At 36.2% G+C, this 17,418-nt stretch overlaps 1 protein-coding gene and 1 long non-coding RNA gene across 13 annotated transcripts in view; one reads left to right on the forward strand and one right to left on the reverse strand.

The window, feature by feature from the left end:
• LOC127508489 (uncharacterized) overlaps positions 1-17,418 on the reverse strand; it is a 155,165-nt gene that overhangs the window by 121,278 nt on the left and 16,469 nt on the right. For 6 of the 12 annotated variants that reach the window (XM_051886492.1, XM_051886488.1, XM_051886487.1 and 3 more), the window contains one exon: positions 710-1,150. The exons of 3 other annotated variants lie outside the window; for them this stretch is intronic. In XM_051886492.1, coding sequence (XP_051742452.1) covers positions 710-1,150 — 441 coding nt within the window. Of the gene's footprint in view, positions 1-709; positions 1,151-6,360; positions 6,511-6,590; positions 6,784-17,418 lie in introns of those variants that run through there. 3 more of the 12 variants (XM_051886501.1, XM_051886504.1, XM_051886500.1) reach the window with 3 other exon arrangements.
• Positions 1-17,418, forward strand: part of LOC127508516 (uncharacterized) — a 96,411-nt gene that overhangs the window by 75,418 nt on the left and 3,575 nt on the right. The window contains exons 5-7 of the long non-coding RNA XR_007928825.1: positions 836-872; positions 6,524-6,592; positions 7,022-7,082. This is a non-coding gene — a long non-coding RNA (uncharacterized LOC127508516). The remainder of the gene's footprint in view (positions 1-835; positions 873-6,523; positions 6,593-7,021; positions 7,083-17,418) is intronic.

Genomic DNA, 17,418 nt, shown 5'->3' on the forward strand with positions numbered 1-17,418 from the left:
ATTATTTTTGGCTTCAAAACATATATATAATAGCTCTCAGTAGTCCTCTGGCAGATATGAAAAAATAACAATAATTGTTTAGCTAATAGTGAACTACCATATTCAACTGAGTGTTATTACTTACTAATTCGAGTTTCTTGAGTTAACAATAGTTACTAGAATGTTAATAGTGTTACTCATTTGATCCTGTAGTTATTCATTAATGACGGTATTATAGAGTTTTACCTGCGCACCATATAACCAGAAGTCACATATAATGTTAGTTGACGTTTCTTGAAACATAGAAGTCAGTCTAATTTTAATCTAATTTTCATAACTATTTTCCAGCTTCTTTATGACCCATAGAATTACAGGTTTTCTCAACTAATTTTACAAATTTTTCATCCAAAGGTCAAATAAATAAATAAATAAACAAAAACAACTAAATTAGCTGAGTAGTTTGATTTCACATTCATTAAGAGGAAATTCTGATCTCAAAAGTATTGAAATGTCCTCTAGTAATTTTTAATAACATGATCAGGTTTACAGTAGATGGTACAGCACAGATGATGATGTTGGTCAGAGACACTGACTGTGACACGCTAATCAATGACAATCCTGCTGCTTTTTGATGAGTTATACTGTATATATGAAACTCCTCTGATATATTGAACACAGAGACACTCCAGCTTTTTAAACTTGTTGAGAAAGAGGCTGTACAATATCTTACCTCAGCTGTGAGATGTGGGGCAGACACTGAAGGAAACTCTTCATTTCACTCTCTTCCTCTGAACATCTTCTCAGCTTTACTGGTTTCTTCTCTGTTTGTAGTTTCAGCACTTCCAGGAGGACGGAGGTCTTTCTCTGTGAGAGATCTATGATCCAGACATCAGGTGACTGGAAAACTGACTGTAATACTGGAAGGAAACTCCAGCCTGTTTGAGTCTCATAGTTCTTCACATGTGAGCAAAGATCCAGCAGGAAATCACTCTGATAATCATCATCACCCCACTCTTCATTTAAAGGGAAGGTTTCATAACTGCACACAGATGACAGCAGAGTAGAGAATCTTGTTCCTGTAACTGTGTCAGTTTCAACTGCAGCAACACTGAAATTCAGCAGGAATTTTACTGCAGACATCTTCATTTCTTCATCATCAGTGTAACAGAAGCTGAAAAACACAGAGACCCAAACAGTTCATTCATTTTACAACATACAGCATTTATAAATCAACTATACAGCATACAGAAACAATTATTCTGATAAGAGCATCATTTTTTTTTAGGTGATCTAATGACATATTTATATATCCACATATAATGTTAGTTTTTTTAAGATGTATTTACTTAATTTTCATCAAAACAGAGAGACAAACAATCAATAAAAACAAACATAAAAACCCCACATCAACACAAAAACACCACACAGGTTTAGTATACAATATATTATAACAGAACCGTATGTAATAATACAGACACAGGCCAAAACAAAGAAAGCCTTAATCAAGCTAAGAAGTAGTAAGCTAAGGGAGTAACACCAAAAAAAAAAAAAAAAAAATTCAATAAATGAAGTCATGCAAGTAGTAAATAATGTGTGCTGCTAACATGACAAGACAAGCGCTCAATCAGGAAAAACAAATAGTGCAGTAGACGATCAATCAGTCAATGGAGACTGCATCCAGCCGCAGAGATTTAACATGCTCTAAAAACAATAACCACATTCTTCATAATGTAATCATGAAAGCACAAAGGCAATGATTAACTTCTTACAATTTAACCAAAAATAGGTCTTCTTTGATCCACTGAGTATGAGTGCGAGTGTGAGGACCCTTTCAGTCCATCAAAATACAATGTCTCACTAGTAGTGTGAGAAAAGCAACTAACTCGACAAAATGAGACATCCAAAATAAAATCCATCCATAATCAAAGTAATCCATACGACTCCAGGGGGTTAATAAAGGCCTTCTGAAGCGAAGTGATGTGTTTTTGTGAGAAAAATATCCATATTTAAAACTTTGTGAATTCAAATAACTAGCTTCCGGCGGAGGGCTGTACTCAGAATGCGCAAGTTGACTTGTGCCAAATGAGTAATCCTCTGACGGGATGTATGACGCAGGATGTAGGAGGATCGTAAGCTTAGACGTCTCTCGTGGTTCAAACAAATAGGGCTGGGCAACAAACTCAAGCTCCTCTTCTCTAATATGAAAATCCTTCAACATTTCTCTTTAAAGATTATTGTTTTAGATTTATAATCTGTGACCGGTGATTTGTTTTGCTCTATCCTCTGCACCTCAGCGTTCATCATTACATTGTGCGTCAGGTCAAAGGACACTCTTCCGCCGCAAATCGACTTGCACATTCTGTGTACGGTCGTCCGCCGGAAGCTAGTTATTTGAATTTATAAAGTTTTAAATATGGATATTTTTCTCACAAAAACACATCGCTTTGCTTCAGAAGACATTTATTAACCCCCTGGAGTCGTATGGATTACTTTGATTATGGATGGATGCATTATTTTTGGCCCCCCCCAAAAATATATATATTATAACAAATACCTGCAGAGGGCGCCAAAAGCCTGGTGATTGTTGTTGTTACACCGCACGGCAAATCTTTATTTTTGGCCAACCAGCATAATTAAAAATATAGTATTAGTGAAATAATAATAATAATATTCGGCCACTTCTTTATGACGGAAATGCTACAGCCACTGTAATTTCTTCAACAAGAATATGTGGACATCAAACATGCTCTCAGAGCGAGGGTTTAAACTTTTATTGATGTATTATCCTGTGTAAGCGTAGAATTAATGCTGTATTATGATTTTTAAATGGTTTTAATAAATCGTGCATCCTTAGAAAACGGTCTAATAATGCGGTTCATGAATTCGCGTCTGTGGAATGCTCCACTTCCGGTATTGACAGCCCTACAGATATATTTAGGCTACCATGGTTCAAAACGCAATGCAGAGCACATTAAAACAACTGAAGTTATAATATGACATAAACTGCATTAGTATCAAATCAGTCAGATGCGTTGCTGGTGGTCAAATTATTAATGCGGCTTTAAACATGTATAAATAATCTCACCCTTAAATAGCCAAACATTTCACATGTTTGTGAACATACATAGGCTACCTGAAAGAGATGCACCAGTTTCATCTTGGGCTTTTTTATTTTTCGCTTCTCATCGCCAGACAGCTGTCTTTTCCCGGGCATAGCTGTCAGCAGCAGCAAACACGAGGTGGGGCGCGCGCGCGTGCGTGCGGGAATGAATGGCGTGTCGCGGAGGGAGGCATTAATTAGCGCCCTCTCATGGTACGCACAGTGCGTACAGCCGTACGGCTGCAGGCGCCACTGTATGTGTGCACGTGCCTGTACAGCACAGATGATGATATCGGTCAGAGACCAGTGGCGTAGCGTCTGGGCATGCAAGGTATGCACGTGCATATGGGCCCGGGCGGATTGGGGGCCCACTATTACGGGCTTAACCCCAAAGTATACTTCGGGCGTCCGCGCACCATCCGCATCGCGAAATTTTCGTCATCAGGAGGGTTCGCGGACGTCCGCACTCCCCATCCGCGTGCAGCCCAGTTTTTGTGATGGCACGGACAGTGTGTGTACTGTACAACAGCCCATGCGAGAGTGAATTGAGTGCTTGAAAACAAAAGTCCACTATAGTGCGCAGTGCACACGCCGATCGCGTCTTTCTGCAGGCAAATACTTTCAAAGGCTCGCACGCGCGTCTGTGTGCCAGACAGAACCCGTGTACATATGTTCAGAAAAATGAATTATAATAGAAATAATGTTGTCAATAACTCGCTATAGCCTATCTATGTTAAATGTACTGAAAATCATTAAGAATCTTAATAAATGGACCATAAAATGGTCCACGCCATGTCTTAGCGATGATCTATTGTATTTGACCGGTATTCGCTTTTCTGTTATTTTTAAAGTGTGTTTCTGAAACTTATGCATGCAGTAATGTCAGTAGTACAGAATTTTAAAGGAGTCATATTGGTTTTATGAAAAACGACTACGTCTGCACATTTTAAGATACTGCACAAGATGTGAATAAATGTAACTCCTACACTCGCTGGGGTGGATAGGCCTACTTTATATTCAACGAAATAAAATGCACATAAAACGTGAAACAAATTTAGAGAAGAAACTTCTAGTGAATTTATTATAAAACATGTGCATTAAAAAAAGTAGGCTATGTAACGGAATAATTAATTCATAACTGGAATAATCTTCGGACTCATCGCATCTGAAATTATGTTATGATCATTCTGAAATTTCAAAAGCCAGAGTCGAATCGGTCGAATTCAAAAGTAGACTCTGTTGAAAAGCCGTTTTTTGACATTTTTTGAAATAGATCCGCAATGCAAAGTCAGAATGATGGAGGAGCGCATATAGTACTGTAGTGCTGTTGTCATTCCTAGAAATGTTTTTTACCATTTTTGTCTGCATATTAGTGATAATATCTTATTCATATTAAAGTCCTGGGACTCATTCACATAAGACGCACATCCCCTCCACCCCCCGCGAAACCGAGGGGGGCCCGTAAAAATTTTTTTGCATATGGGCCCGGGGCTGACTTGCTACGCCACTGTCAGAGACACTGACTGTGACACGCTGATCAATGACAATCCTCCTGCTTTTTGATGAGTTATACTGTGTATACAGTGGGTACGGAAAGTATTCAGACCCCCTTAAATTTTTCACTCTTTGTTATATTGCAGCCATTTGCTAAAATCATTTAAGTTCATTGTTTTTCCTCATTAATGTACACACAGCACCCCATATTGACAGAAAAACACAGAATTGTTGACATTTTTGCAGATTTATAAAAAAAGAAAAACTGCAATATCACATGGTCCTAAGTATTCAGACCCTTTGCTGTGACACTCATATATTTAACTCAGGTGCTGTCCATTTCTTCTGATCATCCTTGAGATGGTTCTACACCTTCATTTGAGTCCAGCTGTGTTTGATTATACTGATTGGACTTGATTAGGAAAGCCACACACCTGTCTATATAAGACCTTACAGCTCACAGTGCATGTCAGAGCAAATGAGAATCATGAGGTCAAAGGAACTGCCTGAAGAGCTCAGAGACAGAATTGTGGCAAGGCACAGATCTGGCCAAGGTTACAAAAAAATTTCTGCTGCACTTAAGGTTCCTAAGAGCACAGTGGCCTCCATAATCCTTAAATGGAAGATGTTTGGGACGACCAGAACCCTTCCTAGAGCTGGCCATCCGACCAAACTGAGCTATCGGGGGAGAAGAGCCTTGGTGAGAGAGGTAAAGAAGAACCCAAAGATCACTGGGGCTGAGCTCCAGAGATGCAGTCGGGAGATGGGAGAAAGTTGTAGAAAGTCAACCATCACTGCAGCCCTCCACCAGTCGGGACTTTATGGCAGAGTGGCCCGACGGAAGCCTCTCCTCAGTGCAAGACACATGAAAGCCCGCATGGAGGACTCCAAGATGGTGAGAAATAAGATTCTTTGGTCTGATGAGACCAAGATAGAACTTTTTGGCCTTAATTCTAAGCGGTATGTGTGGAGAAAACCAGGCACTGCTCATCACCTGTCCAATACAGTCCCAACAGTGAAGCATGGTGGTGGCAGCATCATGCTGTGGGGGTGTTTTTCAGCTGCAGGGACAGGACGACTGGTTGCAATCGAGGGAAAGATGAATGCGGCCAAGTACAGGGATATCCTGGACGAAAACCTTCTCCAGAGTGCTCAGGATCTCAGACTGGGCCGAAGGTTTACCTTCCAACAAGACAATGACCCTAAGCACACAGCTAAAATAACGAAGGAGTGGCTTCACAACAACTCTGTGACTGTTCTTGAATGGCCCAGCCAGAGCCCTGACTTAAACCCAATTGAGCATCTCTGGAGAGACCTAAAAATGGCTGTCCACCAACGTTTACCATCCAACCTGACAGAACTGGAGAGGATCTGCAAGGAGGAATGGCAGAGGATCCCCAAATCCAGGTGTGAAAAACTTGTTGCATCTTTCCCAAAAAGACTCATGGCTGTATTAGATCAAAAGGGTGCTTCTACTAAATACTGAGCAAAGGGTCTGAATACTTAGGACCATGTGATATTTCAGTTTTTCTTTTTTAATAAATCTGCAAAAATGTCAACAATTCTGTGTTTTTCTGTCAATATGGGGTGCTGTGTGTACATTAATGAGGAAAAAAAATGAACTTAAACGATTTTAGCAAATGGCTGCAATATAACAAAGAGTGAAAAATTTAAGGGGGTCTGAATACTTTCCGTACCCACTGTATATCGAACTCCTCTGATATATTGAACACAGAGACACTCCAGCTTTTTAAACATATTGAGCAAGAGTCTGTACAATATCTTACCTCAGCTGTGAGATGTAGGGCAGACACTGAAGGACACTCATCATTTCACTCTCTTCCTCTGAACATCTTCTCAGCTCTACTGGTTTCTTCACTGTTTGTAGTTTCAGCACTTCCAGGAGGACGGAGGTCTTTCTCTGTGAGAGATCTATGGTCCAGACACCAGGTGACTGGAAAACTGACTGTAATGCTGGAAGGAAACTCCTGCCTGTTTGAGTCTCATAGTTCTTCACATGTGAGTAAAGATCCAGCAGGAAATCACTCTGTTTAATTCTGTCAGTCCTTTCATAAGGAAAAGATCTGTAGGCGCAGACTGATGTTAACAGTTTCATCATCTGCTCTCCTGTCTGTGTCTCAGTTTCTGCTGCTTTAATGAAGAGTCTCAGAAGAAATCTGTTTTGAACACTTTCACTCAGTCTAGAGAATCTGTAACAAAATGCAAATGAGAAATATGAATAGAGATATCACAGAACTTAATATGACCAATTATTACAAATTAATAATAAACTGTTTTTTCTTGTATTAAGATCACACTGCTGTGAGACAGCATCAAATCAGACATGAAATGACAATAATGAATTTACAACTCTCATAACTGTACAAACATTTAATATTGGAATAAGATACAACAGATTAACACTGAACTCAAGTCTTGTTCTTAAAGGTTCAGTAAAAGTTGAAGCTTCACGAGTCCCAGCATTGCAGAAGGACAACAGTTGAATAAGGTAATTAAATTATACTTAATTGTAATCAAAAATGGGTAAACTGATTCAAAATCAGTATATCTGACACTCTGAAATTGATCACAACAACAGTTTCGGTGGGGAAAAATATTAACTTCCACAGCTTTTTCGAAATCTCATTTATGAGTATTTGACATTTTTAATTTTTTCTTAATCTAACATGTTTAGTTATTGAACAATATTAAATGCCCTGAAATGATCAACTTACATAAATTTGAGACCATTTTTCGAAGCTTAGCAAAAACAATGGCAAGAAAAAGTATACAAACCCCTTGGAATGAACTGGTTTTCTGTAGTAATTTGCCATAAAATGTGATCTGATCCTCATCTAAGTCACAAGACAAACACATTGGGTCTCATTCACTAAGCATGCGTACGCACATATTTGTGCGTGAAATGTGCGTAGGAACAAATCATGATTCACCAAAAATTTTGTATTAAAAATCTATCTAAATTTACGACAAAATATAGGAGCAACTGAAAGCACTCGTACGCAAAAAAAATAAAAATAAAAAAAACTAGGGATGCACCGATCCGCCTTTTTCCGCTTCCGATACCTGGGATTCAGTATCGGCCGATACCGATCCGATATTCAAGTAATAATAAAAAAAATTTAATTCTAAATTACCTAATAAACTGTATGCCTCACTTAGGGCTGTGACGGTCGGCATGACAACCGCGCCACCGCGGTCGTGGAGTGTCACCGGCGGCAGTGTGACGTGTATATATCGCGTTAACCGAAAATTTTCCATCATTGATGGAATTTTTTTTAGCAGTGATGGAAAAAATCTGCAGCCTGTCCGTCATTTTGACAGATTACTGAGGCTGATGTTGCTTGTAACTGTAATTCCCACCTCTGTCCAGTTGGTGGTGAGTGCGCTCCAGTGTGGCAGCAGAGCAGAGCGCGAGTTCAGTCTCCAGAATAAAATTAAAACAATGCGTTTGATTACACGCACCCAGTTTGTCCATTTTATTATATATTATAATACTTATACTCACATAATTAAGTTTCTAACCCATTTCGTTTTGTTTTGTTTTAAATAGTTCGTTTTATTTTTCTTGCTGCTGACTATAAGTTTATGGTCAACGAATGGCTTTTCTGAGGTATACGTGACATTGTTTGCAACACTGATTGAACTGACGTGATATAGATTTCGGTAAGCTACTGCAACTTTCAACATATTTTTTGATTTTCATTCATGTTTATTTCCTTCTGTAAAGTAGTAAAGAGGATGATCGCGTTCACTCACGATCCTCAAAAAGTGTTCAAGATGAAAACTGAAAAGTGACGCAGTCTTTAACTTTCTTTCCATAATATAAATAAATGCATAGCCAATTTGTTTATCCTATAAGTTTGTGAATAAATATGAAAATGTGGACGAAATCAGAAGCTATTAAATGTCTTATCATTAAAATATAAAAATGAAAATGATGCATGGTAATAATTATGACGGTATTTTTACGATCCTGTCCGTCAAAATGACGGCGAAAGTCTAACGCAACCTCAAATATCGAAAGTCTAGTGTAACAACTGTAAATAAACCAATAGCCTCACTTGGTAGACATTCAAAATAAACAGGAGTCCAGCCGATTCCTTCATCCATGACTCATGGCTTGTTTTTCATGAATGTTTGAGTCATATAACATAAACTAAATATTATAATATGAACGGCTCCCATACAGAGCGGCACAAAGCGCTTATGCGCATCCCGTGTGCAGAATGATGCGCTTGAAGCATCATGGAGTCACAGCGCGCAGCGGCAGCGCTCCGCATTGAAAAGTTCAAAGCACAAAGTGAAGATATATTGATGCGTATTACCGGTATCGTTGTCTACAGATGAAGTATAATAATAGAAACACTGATTCATCTTGGAGACAGTTTCATTGTGTTGACTGTTGTAACCGAACGCGACACGCAGTTTTTTTTTTTTTTTTTTTTTATTGCAATTTTGAACAATAAACATACAAGGGCAATAAGATTTTACATTATATATACATCAAATTAAATGTTATGATAAAAAAAGAAGAGAAAGTAGCAAATTCACATGTATAAACAAGTATAAACATTACAAATTATTCACAGAATAGATTTAAGGCTTTAAAATAATTTACAGTTTTTTTGGCTTTGTTATTTTTTTTTTTTTTTTATGTATACAAGTAGTGACCTATTTCTATTTTAAAATGAGCAAAATTAGGCTTTTTCCCTCCCCCATTTACATTTGTGAATAAAGAATTTTCCATATATAATGAGTAAATTCACAATATACCAAATTTTGAAATCACCAGTATTCTCATAAAAAATAAAACATCTTTTACTTTAAGTTGTAATTCAATATTAGAAAAAGCCAGATCACACCAAAATAGTTTTGTATATATACAATCATAAAATAAATGTACAATACTCTCATTTCCCTCTTTGCAAAAAACACATTTCAGATCAATATCTTTACAAAACTTTGAAATTACCTGTTTTACAGGATAAACACGATGAACAATCTTAAATGATACCTCCCTAATTTTATTGGTGACACAAAAGTGTCTGGAAATTGTAAAGGTCTCTTTCCAATTGACATCTTGAAATTGTGATCTCCAAAATCCAATAGCTAACGGAACCGTGGAAATTTGACACATTGTTCTGAGATAATTATTATTACATTTTTTTGTCTTTAAAATGTACACCTTCCAGTTTAAGACTAAGATCTAAGTTTGGTTTTTCATTTATATTATTTTGTAGTAAATTTATAAGTTCTGAGGGAATAGCATTAATTACCATCATAAACTCACTGACAGGTATATAAAAAGAAAATTCTTAAAAATTCTGAATAAGTAAGTAAATGACCATTACAATTCAATAGTTGGGAAACCAACAAAATATTTTCCTTAAGCCAATTAATTAAAAATAAAGATTTATTTTGGTGTGTAATGTATTTATTATTCCAAATTAAGCATGTGTGAGGGGAGAAATTGTGTTTGTATACAAGCATCCATGATAACAGTGCTTGTTTATGAAAATTTGAAAGTTTTATGGGAAGTTTGTTAATATTAAAATTACAATTAAGAAGAAATTCAATACCACCCACTTTTGCAAAAATAATATTAGGGATATAATACCATAATTTATCTTTGGAGCAAATATAGTTTTGTATCCATTTAATTTTAAAAATAGTATTAGATATTTCAAAATCAAGTACATTAAGCCCATCTTGGTTAAGCGAATTACAAAGTGTTTTTTTATTCAAATAATGATGTTTATTTTTCCAAATAAAATTATATATATTTTTGTTTATCTCATTAATGATACGTTTTGGAACATCTATGGCCATTGCAATATAAACTAGTCTAGATAACCCTTCAGATTTTGATAATAAAACTCTCCCATTTAAAGATAAGTCTCTCATTATCCAAATGTTGAATTTCTTTTGAATTTGATTAATTAATGGAGTATAATTCAGATTTACTCTTTCTTTTTGGTCTTTGCAAATCTTAATTCCTAAATAAGAAAAATGGTCTTTAATTGGAATGCCACATAATTCTGACGAGTTACAGGGTCTTTCTTTTAATGCAAATAATTCACATTTTTTAATATTTATAGACAACCCTGATACTAAATAGAACTCATTAAAACATTCAAGAGCCAATTTTAATTCTTTTATATCTTTTAGAAAAATTGCCGTATCATCTGCTAATTGGGAACATTTAATTACATTATTGGCCAACTGAATACCTTGAAACGGATTAATTTTAATATGAAGATACATTACTTGCATGACCAATAGAAACAACAGAGGAGATAATGGGTCTCCTTGTTTGACACCTCTACCTATATTAAATCTAGGAGTGGTCCCCAAAGGTAGTTTAATAGAACTATTGCAATTATTGTATAATGTACGAACTGCACGGGTAAAGTTGTTGCCAAAACCAAAGAAGTTAAGAACATCAAATATAAAGTTGTGGTTTACAGTATCGAATGCTTTATAATAATCTATAAAGAGAATATAACTATCATCATTTAAAAGAAAATCGTAATCAATCAAATCCAGTATTAATCAAATATTATTGCCAATATATCTTCCACTTATGAAGCCAGATTGACAGTCATCTATGATTTCATTTAAAACTAACTTTAGTCGATTTGCAAAAATATGTGAAAATAATTTAGTGTCATTATTGATCAAAGTTATAGGTCTCCAATTCTCTATATTTAGTAAGTCTTTACCCGGCTTAGGAATGAGGGTAATTAATCCTTGTAACATAGTTGGCAACATTACTTCTTTTTCCAATATTTCTTTGAAGACATACAAAAGAAATTTTGAGACATCTTCTTTAAATTCTTGGTAAAATTCACAGGTCAGACCATCATTACCTGGTGCCTTATTACTTTTAAGTTTTTCAATACATTTTTGAATTTCTTCAAGAGTGATGTCTTGATCACAAATAATTTTGGAATCTTGATTTATAATTTTAGCATTTTTCTTAAGTGGATCTAGAAAAAGAGCAGTATTACCTATATTATCATTTTGTGTATATAAATTTTTATAAAATTTTGCAACATAATTAGATATTAAATTTGGGTCCATTGTAAGAGAATAATTAATTATAAGTTTCTTTAAGGTAGAAAAATCTCCATTTTTCCTTTCAAGATTGAAAAAATATTTAGAATTGGATTCACCTTTTTCTAACCACTTTCTCCTTGACCTTATGAACGCACCCTTAGCTTTATATTCATAGATTTGTTCTAATTCCAATTGTAAGTTTATTAAAATATTTTTATCTTGTTCACTTTCTACTTGTTTATCATAGATGTCGGTTAAACTTTGCATTAAAACATTTTCTCTGTTTCTTTTGGTTTTGGCTATTTCTTTACTTCTTGAGATTGCAAATTTTCTAATTTCGTATTTCATAATTTCCCAATTTATTCCAAATAAGCCTGATATTTTAGCATTATTGTACCATCTCTTTATCAGACTTTTAATTTTATCCTTAAATTGAGTATCTTCAAGCAGTGAATTATTCAATTTCCAATAGTTATAATTGAATCCTCAAGTTCTTGTATCTCCAAGGTTTATAACTATATGAATCATTTTATGGTCACTGAAGACTGAAGGCACAATGTCAATCTCTTGAATTTGATTTCCAAGTTCCTCAGAAGTTAACCAAAAGTCGATCCTAGATCGTAAAGATCTATATTTATTACTCCAAGTGAAGTCTATCTTATCAGGATTTCTGTGCCTCCATTCATCACAACAATATAATTGGGAATTTAAATTAAATATATCAGTGTATTGGGATGGTCTACTAATACGAGGAGGAAAACAATCCAAAAAAGGGTCATTAATGGTGTTCCAATCACCACCTAGAATCAACTGTGCACTAGAGTATATTTTTAAGAAATCCATTATTTCTTCCCTAAAATTTTGCAATAACAGACGATTTTGTAAGGTGTGATTGTCACCATAGATGTTACCCAAAATTAAGACATTATTTTCATTTTCTACAACCAAAGTCAACCACCTTCCACCAGAGTGAGCGTTACTTTTTAGAATTTTCCCTTTATAACTGCCTTTCAAAATTGCAACCCCCGCTGATTTATTACTCCTATATGCCAAGCAAATATCCAGCCTGGTCTCATTGTTAATACGTAGGTATTAATACGTAACTTTCAAGACACAAAACGTACATTTTTGTACGTTTAGAAAGGTGCTAAAACGTACAATATTGACGTAATTATGGCACTAAAACGTAAAAATACTTACGTTTTTACAGCGAAAAAAACGTAAAATATTTACGAATCTTATCATGTCTTAAAGATATATGTATAATTTCCCTTTTATCGTTTTGTAGATAAATGTAAGATCCCTAAACCCCATCCCGAACCTAAACCTACCCATTTTATACAGAATGTTAAAAGAATAAAACATAATGGGCAGAAATGTGTAGGAAAATGACAATTTTAGTAAAAATATAACATTAAAACGATATTTTGATACTTTAAACTACCTTCTTATATAAATAAAAGAATGACAGACAAACAAGCGTAATCACAATAATTTATTTATTTATTTATTTATTTATTTTTTTTTTTGCGAAAATGTCAAAAGTGGTACCAAAAGTAGTTAAAATAATGATGAGTTCCAGTCACAGTCCTCTCCGGCGGTAATAGTTTTTTATAGGGTACAGAGCAGAATTTAACTTATTAATCCATGAAAATATGATGAATCCGGCTTCTCTCCGTGAAGGCGCGCACTCATTTCAAATGTCAATCCACTGAAACACGGCATGTCGCAATCTGTGACGAAGCAGGTGAGAACCAATGAGCGCTTGATATCAGTGCCGTAAACCATGTCGTAACGCTTCTCGAGGGTGGCGCTACTTTCAAATTTGAATCATAACGAGCGCGAGCTTTGACTGATGGTCGCTGTTGCTGAGAATCAAAATGAAGATCGATGGATAAAGGGCTGAATTTGGATCTGTTCCTTACAAACATATGGATTTTAAAGATTGGGAGTACAGCGAACAAATAAAATTGATGTGATTTGTGAATTTATGTTGTGTTTTGGTGTATCTTATGGTTGTATTGTCAGTCACTGCATAGGAGAAAACGCCTTCTGTGTCGCACAGCAAACAAACTAAATATTACAAAATGGTTAAACAATTACAGAAAATGTATTCATAAGGTTTTAAATTGTAGTCTTGTTTAACATTATGCAATCCTCCGAAACGAGCAGCACAAGTCACGAACAGAAATGTTATTTCATATTAAGTAGATGAGTAAACTGCTTTCAATAAATTCGACTAAAAACAACATTAAATCAAGCCACGATTTTTTTTTAATATTAATACATGGGAATTCATATACATTCACACTTTACGTTACATGATTTACGTTTTTATTGCTGTTAATACGTAAGTATTTTTACGTTTTAGTGCTAAAAATACGTCAGTGTTGTACGTTTTTGTGTGTATGAAAACGTAAGTAAATGTACGTGTGGTAGAACCACAATTTACGTAAAAATACACACGTATTCTCGTGAGATCACGTTGAAATATCACTACCCCATTGATTTTTCCAAAAAACAAAGTCAGAAGTTACTGCGTGAGTTTCCTGTAAAAAATAAAAGTCAGCCTTAAATCTTTTAAGAAATAAAAAAAAAATTGCCTTTCTCTTTAACAAATCACGAATGCCCTTAACATTGAATGAATATAAACATAAAGACATACTATCTTAATAAGATTAATAGCAAGACAAAGTGCTTTCCATTCACCCAAGAACAACCTTACATTAATAACTTATATAATCGCCTGTCGCATAACACCAAAATACAACATTCTTCAACTGTAAGTAAAATAAATAAAAATTAAATAACACAAAAATACCAGCCCTATATCCTAAAATAGTATCCAGCATATATACATATGCTCAGCATATATATAAGGCCCAAGTTGTATCAACTCAAAAATAAATGTGTAATGTTGCATTTACTTTCAAACTTTCTAGAAAGGATATAAAGGATATTTCCTTCAAGAAACTTGAGACCTCAACATCAATTAGGCTATCCACGGATTTCTTTGCCGTCGATTATAGCTTTAGCACCAACAAAAAATGCTTTTTTCCCTTGTTTGCGCGCAGCATCAATTTGAGGCCAAAGTCTGTTGCGAGTGTCTTTGTCTTTTGTTGTTAGGTCCTCTGCAAACCTTAACTTTCTGGAATGAAGATATTCTGATCCCTTCGAATTTTTCCATAGAAGCTCCTTGGTTGGTCTCGCTGTAAATCTCAGGATGACCGGTCGAACTTTCTTTGCAGTTTTCCTCCCGACTCGATGCATAATGTCAATGTGATGAGGAAAGTTATCTGCAGCCTCCGGTACCACAGCGCGGCATATGTCAATCACTCTTTGTTTGACATTCTCTCCTTCTTGTTCTGTCAGACCATAAAGCCTTAGATTCCATCTTCTTTGGTATCTTTCAGCCTCGTTTACTCTTTCTTCCAGCTCTAATATTCTCTTCTGGTGTTCTTCGTTCACTTCCTTAACCTTTGTAAATACTTATTTCTGAAGGTTGAAGACTGCTAATTTACACATTTGTTTCTGCGTTATTCAATGCTATACGCTGTACATTAGTTAAAAAGTCTGTAAAGTTGTTCAATGGGTGTGAAAAACGAGTAAAAACTCTAACAACAAAATACTCCGTCAGTATCGGACGCCATCTTGGCCCGCCTCTCGCGACACGCAGTTTGAATGCTGAATGAGAATGACTGACAGCCGTAGCGGAGGGAGGCATTTACGTGAACTTTAATTTAACGACTTAAATATTTATCTGTACCTCAAATTAAACTATGGAATGGCTTCAGAACACTTGGAATATAGTACACAGAATCTTTATGGTGCTTTTTAATGTTGTTGTGCCTTTTGTGGAGCTTAACAATAACACAGAATAGTACACGCACAGTATCGGATTTGGATCGGTCCCGTCCGGCCGATACCCGATCCGGCAAAAATGGCAGTATCGGAGCCGATACCCGATCTGAATATCGGATCGGTGCATCCCTAAAAAAAACACTACTCTTTACAGCCTTATAATCGTATTGAGAAGCTATAAATATGAAATTTCATCCTAACAAGACTATAATTATATTAAAGTATGTTACATTAATTGTATAATATAATCCATATATAGATTTATACAACAAAATTATTAAATTATACAATTTAATCTAAAATACATTTCATCATATACAGTGATCATGTTCAGCTGCAGAGTTTCTCTGAATAACGCAGATATACGCGTATGTACATCTGGCTCATGAGAGGTCTGTAATCTGGGTCTGTGTGAAAGGTGTTTATTGTGAGAACTGGTGAGAACGGCACGTTTGGCATTGCTCGAGGGTCAGGCGAGAGCGCGTCTTTAAACAGCTGCATATCTGATGAGAGTGACGTAGCCTGTTGGGAAAGCGTGTGCGGAAAGCCTTTATTTGGACATGGTTTGGGCATGTTTTATGCAAATGACTAACCTCGTGCACGCGGCCGCTCATTTAGAATACTCCAGATTCACTAAAATAAGAACGAAGTTGAGAACAAAAATAATGTGTGTACGCGCGTTGTTAATTAGGTGGAGATTTTTCATGAGAAGTTCTTCTGTGCATATAAATATGAAACAATCCATGCAATTATTAGTGAATGAGACCCAATGTGCTTAAGCTGATAACACACAAACAATTCTAACTTCTTGTGTCTTTATTGAACACACCCATTAAACATTCACAGTGCCGGAGGAAAAGTAAGTGAACGCTTGGAGTTAATTGCTGGTTGAACCTCCTTTGACTTCAAGCAAGCGCTTTTGGTAGCTCTGGATCAGACCTGCACAACGTTCAGGAGGAATTTTTGACCATTCCTCTTTACAAAACTGCTTCAGCTCAGACACATTTGTAGGACGTCTGGTGTGAACAGCTCTCTTGAGGTTATTCCACAGCATCTCTATGGAGTTAAGGTCAGGCTCTGACTGGGCAACTCCAACAGGCACATTTTCTTTTTCTCAAGCCAGTCTGTGTTGGATTTACTTTGATGCTTAGGGTCATTGTCCTGCTGCATCACCCAACTTCTACTGAGCTACAGCTGGTGGACAGCCACCCTGAAATTATCCTGTAGGATGTTTTAGTAAACTTGGGAATTCATTTTCCCCTCAATGATGGCAAGTGGTCCCAGAGGCAGCGAAGCAAGCCCAAATCATGATGTTTCCTCCACCATACTTCACTGTTGGGATGATGTTTTGATGTTGGTAAGCTGTGCCTTTTTGTGCCATACATAGTGCTGAGTATTCTTCAACTTGTGTTTCATCAGTCTATAAAACATTTTCCCAGTAGTGTTGCAGTTTGCTAAGGTGCTCTTTGGCAAACTTCGGGCATGTAACAATGTTTTTTGGGAGAGCAGCGGCTTCCTCCGTGGTGCTCTGCCATGGACACCCTGCCTGTTCAAAGACATTTGTATGGCAGACTGACGTTTGCCAGTTCCAGTGATGTCTTCAAGCCTTTAGCTGTTACTCGTGGGTTCATCTTTACCTCATTGAGGATTCTGCGTTGTGCCTTAGGAGTCATCTTGGCTGGGCGCCCACTTCTAGGAAGAGTAGCCACAGTACTAAACTGTCTCCATTTATAGACAATTTGTCTAATTGTCGACTGATGGATGCCTAAACACTTTGAGATTGTTGTGTATCTCTTTCCAGCCTTATGGTGATCAACTACTATTGATTGTATGTCTTCAGAGAGCACCTTTTTTTGCGAGGCATGGTTCACATCAGTTGATGCTTCTTACAAACAGCAATCTTA

This window comes from Ctenopharyngodon idella, chromosome 3 (genome assembly GCF_019924925.1).
Source record: "Ctenopharyngodon idella isolate HZGC_01 chromosome 3, HZGC01, whole genome shotgun sequence".
Lineage (NCBI taxonomy): Eukaryota > Metazoa > Chordata > Actinopteri > Cypriniformes > Xenocyprididae > Ctenopharyngodon > Ctenopharyngodon idella.